A 23190-nucleotide genomic window follows, 5' to 3' on the forward strand; every position below is an offset into this window, starting at 1 on the left:
AGACAGAAGTTGACCTTGATGATCCTCATGGGTTCCTTCCAACCTGGGATTATGTACAGTTCTACGTGTCTATGATTACCACAGCCCCACAGCTGACATGGTTTATATTTCTTGTTTCTTTTCAAATTCGTATCTGAAGGCACTGACCAGAACAATGACACTCCCAGCACCAAATCCTCATGTCTCCCCAGCCATCACAAGAGCTCTCCCCAACTTCTGTCCCCCACAGTTGCCCTAAATACAGTCTGCCTGGCATAGGAGAGCAGATGCACGTGCTCAATGAGCGCTAAAAATAAAATAAATGAATTAGATAAAACAACAGGTACTCATAGAAATCCTTAGCTCTACAGAGCATCCATCACAAATGCACTGCATCACACAGGACGGAGCCTGAAGCCCAGAACTGAGCTGCTACCAGCAGGCACAGGCAGTGTGCTTTGCAGGCTGAGTGCTAGCACCGCCGTCCTGGCAGAGGCTCATGCAGGTAATGAAGGAGCTGGTGGATGCGATCTGTTTGATCAAACCACGCTTCATTTATGATTGATGAAATACCTAGTTCTGCTCTCTGTACAAAAATATCTACAGTGGCGTAGATGCAGCATTCCTACGGTGTGGAACAAAATACAGTTTTTCTTTATTTAATTTTGGGGAAAGAGCTACAGTTTCATAATGGTTTACGTGCATCCCTGCAGACTAGAAAAAAAACACCTCTAAACTGACAAAGTGATTCCCATGGAAATGTACCAAGTACACAGAACAGTTGTTTCATGTTCATGTATTAATGAACCAGAAATTACATTCTCTTTACAGCGACTGTCCTCTAGCACTCCCACACCTGAAGGAAAATAGCACTTCAAAACGCTGACAAGAGCAAAGTCTGTAAACGTATCATTTAAATATCTGACAATAAAACCTAGCAAGAGATGGCACTAGCTAATGTGCACACTAAAAGGTTCTTCTGCAGGAATTGAGTAATATTCTCTGTTTTCCCTCGTTTTCAGTAATACATTTTAAAACACCCTTCCAACATTCCTCTGAGCATGTTTTGGTGATGTAAGTCACATCTAGCAGGAAGAACCTACCAAAGTTGCAGTCTCATAGCTTTCACAGCATTAGTACAGCACTAAAACCGTCAATAAAAATGTTTTCACACTCTATATGTCAGAATCAATTTTGCTAATAAGTATGACATTTCTTCTAAGATGAACAAATTTACTAATTTTCCTTTTTTTTTTTTTTTTTTTTTTTTTTTTTTTTTTTTTTTCAATTACGATGGTATCTCTCTAATATGGAAGTAAATTGGAGTGATATCATGCAACTCGAATTGGAGGTTAGCAGTCCAGCTCTTAAGAAAGCTGGTTTTTAGTGGCAGTGCTAGTGAGAAGTGATAGTGACAGTCCTGCGAAGCAGGCTTCGCTATTTAAGCCAAGAACAGCTGTGACAGTGCAGATTCAGCTGCACTGCTCCACTAACTTATTAAAATTATTTTCTGGAAAATAAAATGCCAAACCCTTCAGTGTGTGAGTAGGTCATTTATTCCTACTTAAAGGGTCTCAGTTGAGACTCCCAACACAACTGCTCGCAGTGATTTTCACTAGACATTGGATATAGATCACTAATGCATTTCACAAAGGCTACTGAAAAGCCATCAGCTGGGAACAGCTTTTGGTCACTACTAAACAGGGGGCAGATTTGAACCAGTGACCTAGAAGTGAAAGACTTTGTAATCTGATTACCAATCCCTTGAGCCATCCCATCCCTCCCCTTTTCTTTTTTACTGATAAGAGAAAAAGAGTCTTATTACCTAAGCAACTTTTGTAGCCTGTTAGCAATGCAAAAGCTTTCATTTAGTGCTTAAAAAGGAAAGTCTCATGGGCACGCTTATTAGTCCATCTCAAGCACAGACTCTGTACTATTTTTCCCTATTAATTTCAAAATAAATGTATTGGTATAAAAGTGTAGCACAATGCTTTTTCTGATAATGATTTATAGTAAAGTTCTTGCTGATTAAAATAGGTGCTGATGAGAGGTTTTTACATAGCTGTGGAGTCAACAGATCCCTTACTGGCAACTGAAGAGACAACACTGCTCCTTTTGTCAGCAAATACTCCAAAGAATATAAATGCTTTACTGAGGTACGCTGCATATCGCAGATGATAGGCACCTAAACTGCTTGCTTTTCAAATCGAAATCACACTTTTAAGCAATCATAAAGATGAGTTTTCTTACACAAAAGTGGGATTATTCAGTAAGTACTGTAGTCTCATCGTAAAATATTATTTGAATGTGCAAACGCGGTCTCCCAAGTATGCTGGGACCTATTTAAACAGCAGTAGACACGAGCTTTTGTGACACGATGAAGCTATTGTTTCTCCTTTTCCTTCTTGGTCCTCTTCTCAAGACCCTCAGAAAGAAAACTGGGAGACCTTTTCTGTCAGTTTCCTACTTATTTTTTGTTCATTCTCTTTCTTTCTTTCTCTTTCTTTCTTTCTTTCTTTCTTTCTTTCTTTCTTTCTTTCTTTCTTTCTTTCTTTCTTTCTTTCTTTCTTTCTTTCTTTCTTTCTTTCTTTCTTTCTTTCTTTCTTTCTTTCTTTCTTTCTTTCTTTCTTTCTTTCTTTCTTTCTTTCTTTTTCTTTCCTTTTTTTTTTTTTTTTTTTTTTTTTTTTCCCCAGACATTGTGGCCTGCACATTAACACTGCTTCCTTTGGCTTGAGGTAATAAACGATTAGCTACAGCATAGTGGTGTGGTGTTCATGTTTTTCTTCACTGTACTACACTCAGCCAATGTCTCAAAAATTAATGCAAGTGTACCAGGATCTGAAATTAACTTTCTATAGCCATGAGCAACATCCTGCTAGGAGGGGGAAAATCCTATTATAGCAGTTCTGGCATCTCAATGCTCATAGACTGTTAGTACTAACAAAGTAAGATTTCAAATTATAAAATGGTGAATACAAAAAGAACTGTTCTGTATTGATTGAGCATTTCTTTCCTTTCTGCTTATGAACCAATAAAGAAAAACTAGGTAATGCTCGCTCCTGCTAAACCACAGATCAATTACTAAACATCAGCTTGCAGATCAAACTGCCCCCCCAAAAGTACTGCATTTTCATGCAGGAATAATTAAAAAACCCACATTCTTATAACCAACGTATCACACCATGCTCTGAAGTTGTGCAGTAACTTCCAGCATTCTTTTCAGAAAATTATGTGCTCGCTGTAATGCTTAAAATACACTGCTGGTAACTGAGATGGCTCATAATCTCTTTGGTATTTACAAGAGATTAGGCAGGACTCACACAAAATATTTTCAATTCACCGCACAGAATATAATCTCTTGTTATATCGATCTGCCTTTTAATAGCTACAGATACAGCCAGGGCAGTATTTCACAAGTTTATTAAAAAATTACATTTGGTGTGCGATGGAGTCATGAAGTTTCAGAAAGCTGAACGTTAGGGTTACTGCCTGCCCAAGCCTTTGGTTACTGTGAACACCTGTCACCTCACCAGCTGATCGGCCGCAGCGATAAGGCAAAACAGTGGTTAACACACACACCTATGCATGCTTTCTCCAGTAAAATGTACATGAAAGTGGAAGTCAGTGACAGCTAACAAGGAAGAAATACTGAACATACAGAGCCAAAAAATACCCCTGGCAGCACCGGGGAATGAAGGATCCTGCTTTGGATGGCGGCTCCTGCTGAAGGGACAAGCACTGCTTTGAGCCTTACAGCTCCAGCCTTGGGTGTGGAACTCCATGGCCATGGGCAGTGCCTGACAGCATGCTGTGCTCCACAGTGCTCTGCTGGCTACGGAAGGTGCAAATGGGGTAACAGCAGCCTTCCGTATTTTTGAGTTAGAAAGCTGTGTTTTGGTTACAAGTCTAACACTGATATCACCCTTCTGATGTTTGTGAAATAACACCTGCTTCTATTAACGTGATCAATACGATTATTCAACGTTTTTACAAATAATCACAACTAAAAAGAGTCCACTCGTGGAAAACATATAAATAAATGCCCGAGCTTGGAACAACTTCGTGTCATCCGTACAATCAATGTATGCTGTGCACGAACAGAAGACGCGCACTGTGAACTTCTCACTCCTGTCCCGTCTTCATCCTCCTCCCGACCTTTGTGCCAATAAGTTACCAAAGCCCTCAACGTTCTCTGATTCCTTTCTAAAGCTGCCAACTGCAGCTGCTGGCCGCAGGCGCAGCTGGCGAGAGACCCAAACCCCGGCTCAGCACAAACGCGGCCTTCCAGCATCATGTTTCTGGTGGAAAAAAAAAGCAGCGAGGCGGCTGTTTAGGACGCTCGCCCCGCACTCCCACGCGCAGCACGGCGGCGGCCCGGAGCGAGCTCCAGCAGCAGGCTGCGGGCGGCCTCGGACCCGGCGGCGGCGCGGCGGCCTCGGACGAGCACACAGTGCCCCCTAGCGGCGGCGCGGGGCAGGCGCGGCTCGCGGAGCCTGTCGGAGGCCGGGCCCACGCCGCGCGTGGGCCTGCCCGAGCCCGCCGCGTTTTGATGCTTTCCACCCTTTTCTTGTCAATTGGAGGCGAACGCCGTCAGCCCGGCAGCAATCGCTTCACAGCGCAGCCTCAGCGCCTCTCAGCGAGTTACCTTCTTGCTCACAGCAATACTCCACCAGCGTGCCCCACAGTTTCCCTCCGACGCAGCACGCTGCCAAACTTCAGCTCAGCACGTGTCGTTGCTGTGCCGGCTCGGCGCGTTTCGCCGTTCTGCTGTTTGAGCCCTCGACAAAGAGCAGCGATCTGTCGGTCCCGCGACTGGCAGCGTGCGTCACGCGGCCATTAGCATCGGCGGGGAGCGGGCAGTCGAACGGGAGACAAAGGCACGAGGCATAAAGGAGCGGAGCAAGATGGCACCGACACAGGTGCGCGCGGAGGGCCGGCGAAGAGAGGCACACGCGGAGTGCCAAAGGAGCCACGCATGTAAAAAAAGGGAAGAGTGGGAGCCTGACAGCGCTGCCCAGTTTCAATTTGCATAAAAAGTGAAAGTGACTACTTATAAATATATTCAAATCACAAGATGTTTGTGTTCTCTCTCTCTTTTTTCCTCGTGTGAAGCATTAATTCCCATCCTTGCATTTTAAAAAGCGGTGTACATCATTAGGCTTTTACAAAAAGATTACAATGCGCGCTCTAAATTGATTCCTGTGTAAAGAGAAGGTGGAAAATAAGAGGCAAATCACTGGAAATGCAGTGTTGGGAATGACAGTAGATATGTATTTAGATACAGTAACTATTAGGGCACAATTGCAGATGAAACTTTAATTGTGTCTGCTTCATTATAATCTCCAAATGGCATATACGCATTTAGGCTTAATTTGAACCGCAGGAAAGTGGATCTTGAAGTTCTCATCATTAGATTTTAACAGTAACTCAGCACTCTGAAAAAGCCGGTAATAATAAGTGCAGTATTTCAGCTGTGTTCCAGGGCAGTCAGGGTACCTGTGGCTACCTCCCATTAATGGTTTTGCATGCACTCCTACCTCAAGATCTCAACCTGAGCAGAACAAAACTCCTGGACAGAGGAAGGTGAAGGTACGTGTATATGTTACAGAGATGAGAAGTCTTTCACCATTTATTCTTTGTGCTACAGAGGCAAAAGCAACTGTTTTAAGGAGCAGGAGGCACGAAGAGGTGGCCTGCTACCCCGGAGCATCACTCTACCGCATCAAACAGGACTCAGAGATGCATTTGTACTGGCCACCAAAAATTAACCAAACCTTTATCATGTCCCCTAATTTGACAGTGCACATAGTTGGCCTGAGGATGCTAAGCATGCACGCAAAGCACACGTGAGCATGTGTGCACATGTGCTGCACGAGTGTCACTGGCAGAAGAAGAACCTCGTGACCAGTGCACCCCTAGCACAGTCCATCAGCTGTGTGGAGGAGGGATAGGGACACACCTTCCCATTACGGTCATCAGTGGGTCTCTGAAGCTAAAGGAATTACGCTGCTAGAACTTACTAGGGATTCTATGCCGATAAGGCGCGTGGCGCAGCACACTGGCACACACGCATGTTCAGCTGGCCAGTCAGATGCGAGTGAATGCTTATTCCTGTAGGATGCGTCTCCCATGCCACCTGATTTAGAGATATTTCTTTAAACTGCGGAAAGTTACTTGAGCACGTATCAAAGAGAAGCAGAAGGCAGAGCGACTTTTTTCTTTCAAAATAAGGTGTCTGGGCGAATGTGCATTATATAACTAATTTTAAATTTGCGCAGTTACAGACTATAGACTTGCTACCCCTTCCACGGTTTCATGCAAATCTCCCAAATATAGTGACATTGAAATTTCAAATTTCTTTTTCTATAGCACTCGCTTCCACAATTATGGTGTAAAAAACTTCGCTCAGATTGTACTTAGCAGAATGCTTCAAAATATAAAAAACGGATCGAGTGCATACAAAAGAAGTCAGATCCAGCGCAATGCAAATAGTATTATTGCCTATGTCACGTAGTAAAAATCAGCTCTTCCCAAGCAAATAAGGGGTTTGGTCTTTACTTCAGCAGGGCAATCGCTTTTATTTGTGTAGAAAGAAAAGGTGGTGGGAAAAGCAAAAGACTCTGCAGAGCAGGATGATTCTAATTGTTTTGTCCTTGCTGTGTGTTATTCAGTCAGAATGCCACCACTCATTGCCCTTTCAGCAATAAACCGGGTCTGAAATGATGACCCCACTAAATCTAGTGCTAAGCAGACATATCTGCATTGTACCCAGGACCAGCTTTTATCAAAATATGAACGTGACAGAAAAATTGGGATTTCTGAGGTATGTCTGTGAAGCTCTATCAGTGCCTTTTTCAGAGTGCTGCATCAAATCACAATTGTCTGGGAGTTCTTGATCATTTAAACATTCTACTTCATCTTAAAAAAAGAAAAAGGCATAAATAAACTTTAATGTCATATCATAGCTCTCCCTCAAAAAACGCACCAGACTATCTTATATGTGATGGAAGTTTGCCAGTTAATTCATCAAAAGGCTTTGAGTGAAGGGCAGATATCAGATATGATGCGTGGAAAGTAAAAATGTTTAGGTAGGAATGAAGTAGTGAGAAATACTTTTAATTGCTACACGATGTCTGTCACATTAGCAATACCTGGACTTTGAAAAGATCTCCCTAGCAAAACAACACAGAACCACCTTTTATCTTTAGTAACGTGTTTGTAAAATGAAAATGTCTTAGTGACATGAGAGGGAGATGACATTTCAGACATCTCTGTCATTTTTCCAATCTGTAAACACTACCATTTTGCTAACTAAAAATAAAACAACAACAACAGCAAACCCTACAGACTAAGGAATTTCATTGTTTATGTACTTATTGGGATAACATTAGCCCTGTGTCAGAAAAACATCCCTTTGCCATGGGGGTTAAATCGCTCACAGGATAACTCAAAAATATGTGGTGTTCACGTTGTGTAACTTACTTTACTCAGACCCTGTCAGTAAAAGGACTGCCCGCTTGATATTGAAGATGCCCAGCAACCGTGCAGTTATGTACGCTGATTCCAAACACTTATTTCAACAAATGCAGAACTTGGGGCTGCAAATATCTGCCGAGAAAACCTCGCTCTATAACATCGACAGAGCATATCTGAAACTCGGGGAGAACCTACAGACGTCTTCACTCCATTTTTCAGATACATCCACTCTGTTTAATGGCACGATGTTATTCATGCTTTGAATACTCTTCTTTTTTTTTTTTTTTTTTTTTTTTTTCCTTCCCCAGAATGTATGTCCACCTGAAGAGATCAGATTTCCTCTCCTCGTTTTAATTGCTTACAAACAATTGCGTTCTGCCCTTCCTTTTCAAAGCTGAAGCTGTTTGCTAAAGATCACTTTTACTACCAGAAATCTGTGGGGTCTTGTTGCCCTGTATAGTTCGCAAATACAACTAAGTCCCGTGCTTTTCTTCAGCTGAATAACACTGAAAACGGGCTGCTACGAGACACTCAGACTCTTCTTTCATTTCAGAATTAGAAAGCAAGTTCCACTCCCCACTTAGGAGATTAGCTCATATTTAGCCAGTGCGTATCTTCTATGTTCATGGACTCAAATCTTAGCAAAAGACAGCTTACAGAAAGTTGAAAGTACTGGAGATGTACAATCTGTGCACAATGCAGACAATACGGTATTTATACCACTTACACAGAACATTATTACATATAGCAAAATAGTCATCGGTATAAATATGCACTGATTTCATTTATACACTAAAACAAAAAAGAACAGATTTCCGGCTACTGTCCAACTTTTTTTTTTTTTCCCCTGTAGATTTTTGAAGTCTGTATTTATACGTTCCTCCTCTACACCACGGGAAGCTCAGAATTCATCACAGATGAAAAAATCAGAAAAGATCCTCTCTACCAATAGGTCAACGCATTCTTTTGCGATTTTAATAATGGCCTGTCCTATTACATTTGTTATTCATATTGAATAAGGATAGACAATTTTTAGGCATTATATAGCTTTCTTCTGGAATATTAGCTTTGTGGCTTTGAGAGGCCATTTTCTAAAGATCCTAATAGTCAAATGACATCTTGGGAAATGTTACGTTCTCACCGCATTTGCATGATAATGAAGATGAAATTTCATATACGCTACCTAAATTATACTTATCTAAGTTTTGTTTTACTGAATGACCAAAGGAATATGTTCCCTAAGCCAGAGTATCTCAATACAATGCAATACATTATTGCTTCTGTGAAAGACATGAAACTATAATCCAAGTGATAAAGTAAACCCTGTGCAATTTATGTAATGGTGTTAATACGATCTCAGCTGTGCATCTCTGAATTCTTATTTCTTCTGAAGAAAATTCTACAGTGCCCGCAAAAATACACACTGTAAATTTTTAGAAGATAACTAAGGAGTAACTCAGTGATGCTTAGGAGCATTATTGTAATGTTTTATTTTTCAGCAACATACGTAGTATCATGATCTAGGTAGAGTTCACATGCCAGCTTATTCAGTAGTTATAAGCCACCTTTCAGGTACAGCTACATTTCACCTGCACCTACAGGAAAATCCATGAGTCCAATCATTTTCAGGCTACAGATATATGTTTGAGGGATGACAATAGGGCATCATTTCCATCATTAGGCACGTAGGCAAATGCACAGCTCTCAGAAACCCCAGCCGTGGATAGCTGGGGGTATTCGCAAGCATGCGGCTTGCAAATACAGGAATCATTCAAAAGCTCCATCCTGTGCAAGGGTGTGCAAAGAACCAGCTCTCAAACCTGGATTTTGAAAGTAAGCCTGTGGCATACCAATTCTATAACAACAAGGACATTGTGAGAAAGTATTATTTGCCATCTCTGATCAGCAAGCGCAGAGCTGATCAATCATCACTCTTCCTAGCAACTTAGTATTATCTGCATGATTCATTCTGAAGTACAGATCCAGAGAACCAAAATCTAACTGCAGTTTTATTCCGAAGATGCAATTCTTAGTATAAGACTGAAGAAGATACCAGTACAAAACCACGCAAGTTGCAAACTGGCAATACTAATCCAAGCAAAGACACCAGCACACAACACTCCTAGACTAAGACTCTACTTATAATTGCTAACTCTTTGAAAATAGTTTTTCTTCTTTTTTTTTTTTTTTTTTTTTTTTTTCCTGGAAACTCTAGGCATTGTTATTATTATTATTATTATTTTAAGAAGAAACAAAGCAAAACAAAACAAAGCAGCATGGAATAAGTGGTATACATAATGGTGATTTTATTTAACATAGCTTTTCAGTGCATTCCAGCCTATACTGCACATGAACTGCAGGAACAAATCCAAATTTAAAAGAAAGAAAAAAAAAAGAAAGAAAAGGAAAAAAAAAAAAAAAGAAAAAAAAAAAAAAGGAAAGAAAAACTTATCCTGGAGAAAAAAAAAAAAAGAAAAAAAAGAAAAAAAAAAGCCTATACTCAAAGGAACATCTGAATAAAATTGAGACATCTGCAGTAAAGTTTTACCTTCTCCCTAGAATGTTTGAGATGAACTCAGTGTAACACTGTCTTCCAAGAAAAGACACAGTGATCAATGCGAGAGCACATCAGGCTCCCTTGGACAGGCCAATCAATGCAAGAAAGAACCTTGCCCAGGGCCTTATGCAAATAGGAGCACGTCCTGCAACCCAGGGAGGGAACATGCGCAATAGATCAATGGAATCTGAAAAACCTTACAGCTATATCAGCCTCAGACAGTAAATATATAATGATGAATCCCTCACGTTCACGGTGAACTCTTAAACTAGGTTATTTTCAACAGCTGGTTTAAAAATCTGCTGGGGCTGTACACGGTAGCAGCAAAGAAGTAAAATAAGATGATCTTTTTGGGGTTAATTTGCCCATGTTTTTTAAGACTGAGGAAATGCAATCTACATACTTTAACAACATGCTGAAAGTTCCATGCCAGCCTTTGGTGCAGGGGGTGTGTTGTTCTGTGTCTGGGGATTTGTGTTGTTATTTTGATATTTCAATGTTTTTCTTCTAAAACTTACTGAATAAAATACTCAGTGATGTATGAAAAGGTTTATAGCTACAAGAATACAATACCAGAGAGCTAACATCACAGTCGTCACCCTGTTGACTGAAATTTATTCTTTCAAAGAATACTTTGATTATTATTATTATTATTTTTCCATCTTCACCTATATAAGACTGTATTTTAAAGGAACAGGAGAAAACACAAAGGCAGATACAACACCAATACTTCAAAAGCCCTGGAAAATGGAATTAAAACTTGGTAAGGTGCACAAAGCAATATTCATGACCACAGGAATGTGCCGGTTCACCAACTACTTGCTGTAATAGGTGGTGACTTGGTACGTAAAAAATACTTAAATAATTAGCTTTCTTATGGAGAACTGCAAAGAATGGTTTCCTAGGCATAATTCATCATTTGTTCCTATGAAAAGGGAGAGGGGAGAGGCAAAGATAGCTACAAAAAATTTTTGCCTTGAAATCTCTGCTTTTAAAGATCACTAACTGCTCCAACCTTCATAGCACATGGGTACAGTGCTCCTTTCAAACAGCTTCTGCAACCCTAGAATAAAATATAATCTAGGTATTGACAAGAAGATAAAATGGCGTGGCTTAATCAATCAGAAACCTTACACACTTTGTGTCCTGATATGGCACAGGTGGGATTTACTATTACACTTAGTTTGCCTTGGAAAATGGAAAAAAAAAAACAACAAAACAACAAAACAAAAAAAAAACAGGAAAAAAAAAAAGAAAAGAAAAAGAAAACATAACTATTTAAAGTATTTACTTTTCTTGTATTTGTGAGGAAAATTTACTCTTGTGTTTTGATTCTATGTCTCAGTTCAGTTCTGTGGCACTAAAAGCACAATTTTCTCAATAAATACATGAGCAAAATCTACTTACATATTTTTACTTGGTATCATATTAAAGTAAAGCCCTTAAATAGGATTATTTTAACATTTAAACACTGGTTCTTATGCTATTATTAATATTAAAACACTTCACTAATATACTGAAAAAGCTACATAACGTATCTTCACTAGATTAAAGACAGGAAAGTTCTAGGATAAAATGCAAATTTCATCTGCTTCTTACAGTGCCACAGTGTGAGAGTTCCCTTCACCAGAAGTATGTTTGGATTCCTTTTACTCCATGTGGATTTGCAATGCCTAATATATTATTAACTTGCAGTTCCCTTGGTTGATCCACTAAACCGGGTCTTAAAGTCTTATAAAATCTCTACTGTTTCACACAAAAGCCATACGTATACTTTTCACCATAATTAACATTTAAATTAACAGTAACGCAATACACTTGTGTAGTCTAATTGCCATAAGATCCTGTCACAGAAATGGGAAAATATGAAATAACAGTAAGACATTTTTTTTTTTCCCATTAAAAAAAAAAAATCCAGTATTTAAAACAGTCTAATATTTCATATAAAAACTAAATGCACCACAAAAGCTGTCAGGGAATAATATATGTGATTACCTACTTTCCCTATCATGTAAACAAATAAAAAACTTCTGCTATTCTTATCAATGTCCATACACTCATTTAAGAACCGCTGTCCCCTCAGACTGTGATGATGTCATATGATCTATACACTTTAGTATTAACCTCTTCTGAACCACAGTATATAGCACAGCAAAGTGCTGTATGCTGTGATCAGAGACAGAAATTGGTTGATTAAATGATACAAAAAAGATGTGCACTCACAGAAGACTTTGCAAGGGAAATTAACAAGTTCAACCTGAACTGCATGAGCAAGCCCATAATAAACCTGTAATTAACAGGGCAGTGAACTGGAAAAAAGGAGATGGGACTTTTTATTTATGCAATGGAACTCAGCAGGATGGATTGTATGGGTATATTATTGCATAGGAATATGTGGAAGCCAATCATAGAATCACAGAATCATAGAATGACCTGGGATGAACGGGACCATAATGACCATCTAGTTTCAATCCCCCTGCTATGTGCAGGGTCACCAAACACTAGACCAGTCTGCCCAAAGCCACATCCAGCCTGGCCTTTGAGCTCACATCTTTTACATCAGAGAACTGGAGATAAGGCACACCTACTAGAGTTGGTGGGTTTCCCCCAAGTCTGAAAGATCACGATGAGTGTGAGATGGTTCAAACAGAAAGCACTTCTACACAGGTGCAAACATAGACATTGCAGTTTGTAACTCCAGGAAGCTGAGGCCACCAGAGAGGAAGTTAATGGCCAGGCAAACAACTGATAAGAATGAGTTTCCCTCAGCGTAGGGAGTTAACTTCTTGCATCAACAGTCTACTACACACTTTGATTTCACACAGACATCATCATGTTAGCTTTGACAGGCTCAAGGGCTGAAGTCAGTGCTGACAACTGAAAGGATGAACCACATATTCTTTCAACAGGGTTTTGTGCTTTTGGCTTTTTTAATTTTTTTTAAACTAAATTTTTTTTTAAGCTAAATTTGAAATGAAAAGTAAACTGTTAAGTGAGCTGTTTCACAGTATTTAAAACAGATAAAACAGAGGGAGGAAAGGATTCTAATACAAAGAAATTTATAAAGCCAGAAGGAAGTTTTGAGTCAGATATAAGAATGGATGCCAAATATGGCTTTACTTAACATCTTCATTAATGATATGGAATTAATTACATTTGCAGGTGACACTAAAGTGGGAGAAACTGCCAAGAGAAGCTAGGCATGAAAGAAATATAAAAACTAGCTTCCAAACTAGCTTCCAAGATTCACAGACTTACAGCACAGAAGGGATCATTATGACAATCTAGTTTGTCACCTTGTATAGCAAGGGTAGGTAAATGTAATTTGGAAGAACAAGATATAATACAGTTGAGGACACTAAAATACTATGAGGGAACTGTGAGCATTAGTGGGTATCATATTCAAAGCAACTTTGCAAAAAGAATCTAGTATTGTGTTGGCTGCGTTGACCAACATGTTGCACAGAACAACAGTGCTGAAGTTTGCCTTTAGCTGACTGTAACTGTTGTAACTACACTTACAATACAGAGCTCAATTCTCAGCAACCTGCAAGAGAAATGTTGACAAAGAATACAAATTTAGAAAGGAATGCAAGGAAAGTAAAAAGAAAGAAAAGACCTAGTTTTATATAAATCACCGGGCAACTACAGACAGGAGGGGATGGAAGTACGAAGACAACCGAGAAAGATCAGAAAGTTCTTCATACCAGAATCAAAAATAAACAGCTCACTGTGTAGTGTACTGAATGTAAGATAATGCAAAGAAATTATTAACATATGTAACCACTGAGATCACATGTCTCTAAAAAAGTCATTGTCGGGAAATGCAGAAAGTGTTTTGCCCTTTACCTACAACAACGACCATATATTCCAAATAAATCAACTTCCAACTAACTCTTTTACCCTTCTTCTGTATTCATACATTTTATAATTAGCCTTCCAACTCCGGTGTCAAACTAGAAAATTAATATGAAATGGCCAATGAGGTGTAGAGTAATGATGGGTGGTGCAGGCAATTAGCATTCAGTGCATCGTTCTGGGCCATGCAACACTGCCCTTCTTTTGGAAGAAGCAGGGATGGGGCATATATACTGCTAGCCTGCAGACCATGGACGGAGCTGAGTGAAGCATGAGATATTAAATTAGAAAATGATTAAGATGAAGAAAAAAGTAATGAGGCTGAGAAAGTTATCCAGAGAAAAGGAATGAGTAGGGATGAATATTCAAAACTTGAGACCTGCTCTGGAGGTGGCAGCACAACAAGTTTTTATGGGAGATGCTGTGATTTTGTTACAGTGATCATCTCCTGACATCTAGTATCAAAGCTGAGAGGGTTGGGGTTGAACTAGAAAACTGGATGCATACACAGCATCTAGACCAAACAAAAAAGGTAAAGAGAAAATGCAGCTGTGGTACTCTGAGCCTCTACTTGGCAACTGTTCATCATTCCTTTGCCTCCTCCCGTTAAGACCATCGAGGGTGCAAAATCTTCAGGATGAGACACTAATATGTGACTGCCAACACAATGCAAATGGATAATGATACATGGTAGCATGGTAGCATGGGAAATAATGATATCAGTGCATATTGTTAGCTTAATTACTTAGGCTGAAAGAGGAAGACTCAACAGTTGTCTAAAATGTTTATGCGCTCTACATTAAAGAGGGCAAAGAATATGCAAACATACATATACATCTGTGTGTCTATCAGCCAAACACAATAAGAAGTTTCAATCAATAGAGCAGGCAGTAACACTTATTAAGATATTCCAGTGCTTTTTGATAAATCCATTTCATTTGCTCACTACTGTAACCACTCACAACTGAATCTGCAATCCTTGCTGCTTTCTACTGAAACTTACACATTTCAAAAAGCATTGGGAAAAACAAGTCCACTATGTGCAGAAACAAATGAGGAGAAAAAAAAAAAACACACAAAAAAAGTTGTTTGCCAACACTGGTGTTTAAGGGGGTTGATCTGGTTTTGGATCAAACTCAGCATTTTGTGAGTTTGAGGTGGGAAATTTGGCCATGGAGTGAGCCTGGAGCCAGAGAGGCACCATCTGTAGAAAAATTAATCCAAAGTGGGTCCAATTGTTTGCAGCTGTAAATAGCCACCTGCACACGCTTGCTTTCACAAGAACATAGACTCCTGGGTCAGATCAAGGCCTGACTGTCCCAGTCAATTACGCACATAATTCTTCTCACATGTGGGTCTAGCTATGTAGGAGTTTTGCCCCAGTCCTCTTGTTCCCAAATAGGCCTTCCTGATCTAATGGTGAGAGACCTAATTCTACCCTAAATTTATTCATGGCCACTTTTAATCCATTTGTTCCTGTGCCAACATTGTTCTTTGGCTTAAATGGCTCTATCTCCCTGCTGTTTACTCTCCTGATATATTTAAAGAGTGCTATCAATCCCTCTAAGCTTTCCTTTGCTGGGTTAAACAAGATTTGCTTTTTTAAAGTCTCATGTAGCAGAACACAGTTTAGGCACTTTAACCTAGTTTTTTTTTTGAGAAGCTTCCAAAGTTAATGTAAAAGCACTAGCTAGTTACACAGCACTTATGGTGTGTGTGTGGTTTCTACGACAGTATTGATCCTGGTGCTCAGGGCCGGTAAGACATCCATGTGGCACTGTATCACATCACACGATTGAGTTCTTCATCTTTTCTAGTGAAATGGGTTCTCCATCGCTCTGAGCATGCTGACACTTCTTCTCTGTGTCTCTTCCAGCCGGAATTAATCTTCCTGAGTGTGGGTAATCGGAATTGCCTCAAATTATCTGAGATAAATCTCACCAGCATGCTGGCCAGCATTAATATTTCTCTTCCTCTGATAGAAAGAGAGAACAAATCACAGGATCACATTTGCCTCCTCTATTGCTTTAACAGGGCATTCACTTACAGCTCTTGCTGATTAAGTCCAAGTGTTTCTCCTTCTTTGCTGTTTTCTATTGATGGAATCACAGTTTATACATGCATTCAGATGGCTAGCTGTTGAATGCATTTAGAAGTTTATTTCATGTAATTTCTCTTACTATAGAAATTCTAATCCTGAGTATTAATGGTAACTTCACTACTTTATGCCATGAGCCAGTTCCATTACTGCACACTTACTTTTTGTGACAATCAGCAACACAAATCCAGAAGGACCCACCAAACCTTGGTGACTGCTAGCAACCTTATTCTTGCTCAGCTCTTTTTACAAAATTCACTGATTTTCCTTCATTAGGCCTCAGTGTTCACCATCATTTCTTGTTTGTCCCTTTTCAGACAAACCTTTATCTATTCACAAAGTATATCTAAAATAACAATGTTTCTTCCAATATGGATCTTGGTGTCCAGATTTGCTTCTCGACTCCTCTCTCTTCCATACTCTTGGCCATTACAGGTGTTGTATTATTACTGTCACATATCAGCAGATCTATTTCAATTTGGTAGGTCAGGATGGGGTACTAAGAGTTACATATAAATAATATCCAATAAATGCTTATCAGTTCTTGACCCAAACGTCACTAAGTAAATAAGTAAATAAATTTATATAAAAATAATATAACTAATAATCTGAATAAACAAATGATTCCATCTCAAATTTCAGAAAATTAAATTAATGAAAAGCTAATGACAGGTTCACAGCCAAGTCATTAAGGCTCTTAAACTGACTTTTGCTTGTGCCAGAACAGTGGTGCAGCCACAGAGACTCCCAGGTAGTTCAGCAGGTGTCCATTTATCATCGCTATCGTTACAACACCTATTATCTCTAGCTAGGGTCAGGTCTCCTCACTGTACTTAGCACAATACAACAAAACAAAGTGGCAGTGCATTGCAGGCCATTTCTCAAAATGATGAGACTAAAATTATTTTAAATTGACAAAATTGGCTGATTTTGATGGAATTAGCACACTACAGTGGGTGCAGTAATTGAACAGTGTGTGTTTTAAGGGCACTCACTTTAACAAAGCTGCTTAAAAATACACACACAGCCCCACATTCAGGCAGACTTCTAAGTACACCTTCGTGTGATCCAACAGTTTAGCTGGCCAGTGAATAGTCTCTCATTTACTCAAAGACAATGAACATACTTTCCTTCTTTTTATTTAATAATATCACATTTACTTTGCATTTTAAAGTGAATGCTGAAAGCTGGGGATAACAGTGCTGATTTTCATAATTTTGTCGCGATTATTGTGACATTTGGCATTTTTTTCTCTTAAAGATATCATTTAACCACAGTGACAGAGTTACTGCGGAACCAAAAAGGTACACTTCTGGATCTGTAGGTGCTGAGTAAACCCATCGAGAAGCAAAGCCTAAGGTCTCCAGAATATACAAGGCATTTTTTTTATACAGGGCTTTTTTTAGATCCCATGATACCGACTACCTAACTGACAACTTTGAAAGCTTAGATTTAACAGTTCTCGTGATTCTGAAATGAGTAGTTGTCATGAGTGTTTTGTGTAATGACAAACACAGATAGTTTTAAATATCATCCAGCATTCTAGGACCACCACTTCCTTCCACCTCTATAACGACACAAGACTTAGTATTGTAATTAGATGTGCAGTGGATGGTCACAAGACTCAGGTAAGCATTGGTGCACAGTTTATCTTCTGCTCTCCTTCTGTAAGGGTCCTTCAGGCAGGCAGTGATAAGGGAAAACATTCTTTTAAAAGTGAAATAATTGTAAACCTGCAAAATTTGGCAGAAAAACTCACAGGAGGCGTTGTACCAGAAACTTTATTTTCTGTAAACTAAATATAAAATTGACTCCATCAACTTGAAATTCTCAGTTTCTGTTAAATTTCAGAAAATTATTATAAGCCAGGAGTTGGGAAAGTTCCACGATTTACCATCAACTACATCAAGCTGCTTCTGAAAATAAATCCCTGACTACACTGGCTGGGGAAGTAAGAAGACGAGGTGTGTTCATGAATCATGTTTTGAGATTTTAAAAATCAGTAATTAGCGCAACACAGTGACCCCCACAACTATTTTTAGTGCTCTGCATTTAAAAAATAATTTACATTTAGATATTATTATATGTACATTTAATTTCAAACCAGAATTACACACAGTTTTAATTACTAAACATAAAGATACATTTTAGCATATGGTTTATAATTAGCATTTGTAATTCAAGCCATAAACAATATAACTAACTACATTTATTGGTGGAACTTTACTTCCCACACATGTTCAATCACTTTCAATTATTTCCCCAGTAGTCTACGACTCAGTACGGTAAAGAATATGTGTGCCTACACTGCAGTAACTGCATAGCAGTTTCTGCGCATTCACTTACGATGTTACAGATCTGTGCTGCTTTTCTTAACATCTCGTTGTCACAGACATGAAAACAAAAAGCTGCAAATACCTACTGAAATATTAGATGTGGCATATATTTAAAAATTGCAGACAAGTATTACTGGCTTGTTTAATAAAGGACTTCCAAACCACAGTTTGACTTCTGCTGTGAGATCAAATTCAAAGCTAAGACCATTTTCTAGGAATAAACAAAAATGCTTCTCCTTTTTTTTTACTGACTTTGCCACTGCTGGTCAGTTACTCTGTTACGAATTTGGTTTCTTTATCAAATGGGAGTGGTGGGTGCCTGCATCCCAGCGCTGGATGTGGAGAACCTAACAAGTAGGGGAGAAGTAGTGCTGAGCTGCTTTTTATGTATCATTTCCCCTAGAAACTGCACAGAAAGGAGAGCCTGGACTTTTTTCTGCCCTGACAAGGCTGAAAGTTTTCCTGTGCTGCTCAAGAACAGCAGGTCTGCCTTGCTTTGCCCATACCATCCTACTGAACTCCATTAATAAGACACTGCCTCATATCAGGTTTCTTCTCTGTTTAACATGAATGTGTCAGTTTTGTATCAAGTGCCTTACATAATGAGGAAGTGATGAACTTGAGCTCTCCGGTGATTAAGACAATTTTAAACAATTGGGACAGATCTAGCAGCACCAAACATGCAAAACGAGTTTAAAAGATTCACTGAAAACTCAACGAATCAATGAATCAAAACTTTGCTGTCTTTCTGGCTTGTTTTCTTTCTCCCTGAAGGCACAATCAAGTGCAAAGGGCCCAGGCATAAACCTCTGCTCCAAATTAAACCCATATGCCTCACAAGACTCTCCTGTAAGAGGAGTGGAGCAGCTATGCAAAGGGTCTCCATAACTTCTCTAAGACGCACTTCTATGGATTGTTTGACCCAGGATCCTTGTACAGCAAGTGTAGGTGTGATGTGGCTGCTACATGGTGCACAGCTGCTATACTATCCCTGGCATCTAGCCCCAACAAAGCACGAGAGAAAGTGAACGGATACATATTTGCTGCTCCATTTCTTCTTCTTTTGTTGTTTTGTTTTGTTTTTATCCCAATTACAAAATCTCATATGGATATAAAGTTGAAGAGAAAGGAGAGCGTAACAAAATAAAATCTTGCAAACTAATACTGTGAAAAAAATAGTTCAAGATTTTTTTTTCACTTATACCTCACCTCTGGCTCAGTGTATATGTTATTTTATTAAACTTCCTTCAGTGGAAGACAGACTTCAAACTACTTCTACCAGAACCAGGTGTTAATATCCTTTGAATATTTTAAAAAAGAATTGGGGTAGTTTAAATATACTTCTCAGGTCTAGTTTTGCATGACAGATATGTAATGTGCCAATGGTTATATATTATATTCTTCCTCTCAGGCATGTATCTCCTGCAGAGACAGCAGACTACAGAAGCTGACCCTTACTGAGACCATCTTGTCTCTCTGACAAAGATCCTTTTTAACTTCTTACTTACTGGTTACTTCCTGTGATGGATAAAAACTTTAGCTCAGCTTGTGATAATTTCACAGGCCCTGAGCACCCTGACCCTGGAAGCCCCAAGGTCAGAAGTCAAGTCTTGTTCTGAAACATCTGTGTGCTTCATATTAAAGTAGAACAAAAGTGGAGAAATATCCACCAGTGTGACAAGAGAAACAGGCAAAATGGGAATGACACGTTGGTCATCTGTTACCCATGCCACCTCAAGCCACTGACTGAAGTGTGATGGAAAAACTCTGCCCGCTAGCTCTCCAAGCCTCCTTCAAAGAAGCGCTTTGTTTGGGAAATGGTGAGAAAGGTCTCCAGTCATTTTTTCTTTCTGCCTTATGTTAACTGTATGTATCTGTAGGTGTCCAGGCACCTACACAACATGGCTTCACAAAGTCTAAAAAAACTCTGCTAACATCTCATTTTCGAAAGATAAGGCACATCAGAATAACCTAGGTTGAAACACATGTCAGCTTAAAATCACAGCTTAGGAAAGAGAAGATAGCAGAACAGATTCTTCCTGCCCTCCATGGTGTCTGAGGAGCAACAGCCATGCACAATACAGCAAGCTTAAAAAAACTGATGCCCAGAGTTATGGTTAGTGAAGGAGTTATTCATCTTCACTCATCTGGTCTCTAAAAATTTATTTTTGAGAGAGCATGGTAATAAAATACCTGTGGAAAGTGATCAGCAGAACTGTTCTCAAGTTTCAAATCTATACATGTTATACTCTTTAGTTTTAAAAACATCCTTCAGGAAAGACGTTAAAAATCAAAGCCTCCTTAATTTCTAGGAAGAGTTAATTAAAGTCTAAAATTCTTAAACTAATAGCAGTATTACCTCTCTGAATTCTTCATACCTAGAACTGCTTAGAGTAGCACAAGAATAAAACTCAAATGCTCAGCATGCTTTTTCATAACTAAAGCATTTATCTTACATTCAGGCAGGAACTACTTTTACTATCCTTAAGTTAGATTAAAGTAATATGGGCCATGAAGATGATCAGAGGGCTGGAGCACCTCCCCTATGGGGACAGGCTGAGAGTGCTGGGGCTTTTCAGCCTAGAGAAGAGGAAGCTTTTAGGGGGAACCTTACAGAGGCCTTCCAGTACCTGAAGGAGGCCTACTTGTTATAAGGATAAACAACAGGATGAGGGGAAATGGCTTTAAACTGGAAGAGGGTAGATTCAGACTAGATATTAGGAAGAAATTCTTTACTGTGAAGCTGGTGAGACACTGAAACAGGTTGTCCAGTGAGATTGTGAGTACCCCTCCCTGGAGGCATTCAAAGCCATGCAGGATGGGGCTTTGAGCAGCCTGGTCTGGTGTGAGGTGTTCCTGCCTGTAGCAGGGGGGCTGGGACTAGATAAAGGTCCCTTCCAACACAACCCATTCTATGATTCCACGAATATTTTGTAGATAAAAGTTGTACATATATATCAGCTAATTCCTGTGTCTATAAAACTAATGCACTTCTTTAGTGTAGAAACAGAGCTTTTTAAAATTTCTTCAATAAAGCACGCCCTGATTACATCGGTATTTTAAAATTCAATGATATGACCACAGCTACATTATTTTATACAAGCATGATAAACTGACCAGGTGAATTCTTTCTATATTAGACAGGATGAACAAATCTGCCTTGTAGAGATTAGACAAAAAAAAAAGACAAAACACTTGACTAAAAGGATGGATCTTCAGCAGTCCTAAAATCAAGGGTAAGGACGCTTTAGACTGATCAGAGTCCTTCTCAGCTTAAATCGCAGCAGGGTTTATCCAGAGCTAACTAAACTGAAACAAGTCTTTCCAGCAGACTCTGTACTCATCTGTGGAAAAACTACAAAATTGGGTAAACCTCCAAATCTCTCCTCACATTCAGCTGCATAGAAGAATGTGCATCTATTAATTATGGCTTAGCATTAAATTGTTATCTGTACCTAGTCTTGACCTCCAGCCCCTCTAACCTAAGACCAGAAACTTGCTGAGTCCTACCTTTTACTACATGATCTGAAAAAGGAGGATTCAGTGAGTTTTGTTTTCCCACAGTTTTTCAGGTTAGTGGATACGTGGAACCTCCTGTCTAACTCAGTGACAGAGGTTCATGCAGTGACCTTCGAGATTCAAAGAAAAGCTTGCAGACCTGTATGTGAACACTGGTCAAAGCTGTTCCTAAAGTGCTGTTTGAAAAAGAAAATAAGAAATAATTTGGAAATCCGTGAAAGACCTCAGGAAAGAAGGCAATGAAGAAGGCATACTCACCAGCTCTAAAAATGCAAGTCCACCGTAACTGTGAGCAACAAAAAACACGTTCTCTGCTGCTGACTGGGAAATAAAATGGTCCCAAACATAAATTGTATGTTCTTCCGGAGATCCATTATCCTGCAGAAAAAAAAATTACATTTGCACCGATTACCTGTAAGCAACTGGCAATTCTGTCTAAAAGTAAAGCTTTCCTATATGCTAAAATGTATCGTTAGAACAAAATCCAAACTAATAATACTCTAGTGTCAGAAAATGAGCGGATTCATTTGTCTAAATAAAAGAAATCCGAGATTGCAATTTAAATGCAGTAGAGCTGTTGTTTTATTGCTACTTATTTTAATAAATACAACAAAAATTATGCATCTGCAAAATTTTGTCTAAATACCATGATGGCAATTCAGCTAAACAGAGGCATTCAAAGAAATTATGAGCCACTGCTCTGGTTTTCATTCTTTTGACAACTCTTTGTCAAATATTTGCTCACTGATGGTTTGTTTAAAGTAGTTAAGTCTTAGTGTGATAAAACAAATAAAAACGAGTATGAACAAGATAAATATAATTTCAGTCTTAGAATTTTTTCATTTTATGCTCCAGTGGAAATTTGCCAAAGATTAAAACTGTGGTATTTGCAGCTACTCTTTGAAATGCTATTTTTATTTGTTTTGAAACTGCAGACTGTGAGATACAGGGCAGATAAACCACGTCTTGACTGCTTACATATTAGCCATTATTTCAGATTTCCTTGTATGTAGGGGGGGTCGTTTTTTGTTACTGAACAATTACCTATGGATGTCAGTCAAAGAGCCACTGTAATCATTTGTGCTGATTTTAGTGCACTATCCTCAAACATGTGGGGATGTGCACTGCCACCTCTACCTTTGGGACTACCATAAAGCCCTTTACTCCTCTATATTTTACTTCTTTATCAGGCTGTCTGTGGCATCACTTCAAATTTGTCTAGTCTCAGGTGGCATGAGTTCGATGTGCTGCTAGTTCCTGCCTCCCACCAGGATTTCTCACCTCTGTAGCACAACACTGCAGACATTTTCCAGCTCCAGAGCTTTTGCGCCAGGAAGAGCTGCTTAGTGAAGGTCATGTAATTTCCT

The 23190-nt window shown here is 39.2% G+C and overlaps 1 protein-coding gene across 10 annotated transcripts in view; it reads right to left on the reverse strand.

Moving 5' to 3' along the window:
• The window catches only part of ARB2A (ARB2 cotranscriptional regulator A), a 260171-nt gene that overhangs the window by 77345 nt on the left and 159636 nt on the right, over nt 1-23190 (reverse strand). For all 10 annotated transcript variants that reach the window (XM_072358861.1, XM_072358857.1, XM_072358859.1 and 7 more), the window contains one exon: nt 22082-22201. In XM_072358861.1, the coding sequence (XP_072214962.1) occupies nt 22082-22201 (120 nt within the window). The remainder of the gene's footprint in view (nt 1-22081; nt 22202-23190) is intronic.

Source organism: Excalfactoria chinensis, chromosome Z (genome assembly GCF_039878825.1).
Source record: "Excalfactoria chinensis isolate bCotChi1 chromosome Z, bCotChi1.hap2, whole genome shotgun sequence".
Classification (NCBI taxonomy): domain Eukaryota; kingdom Metazoa; phylum Chordata; class Aves; order Galliformes; family Phasianidae; genus Excalfactoria; species Excalfactoria chinensis.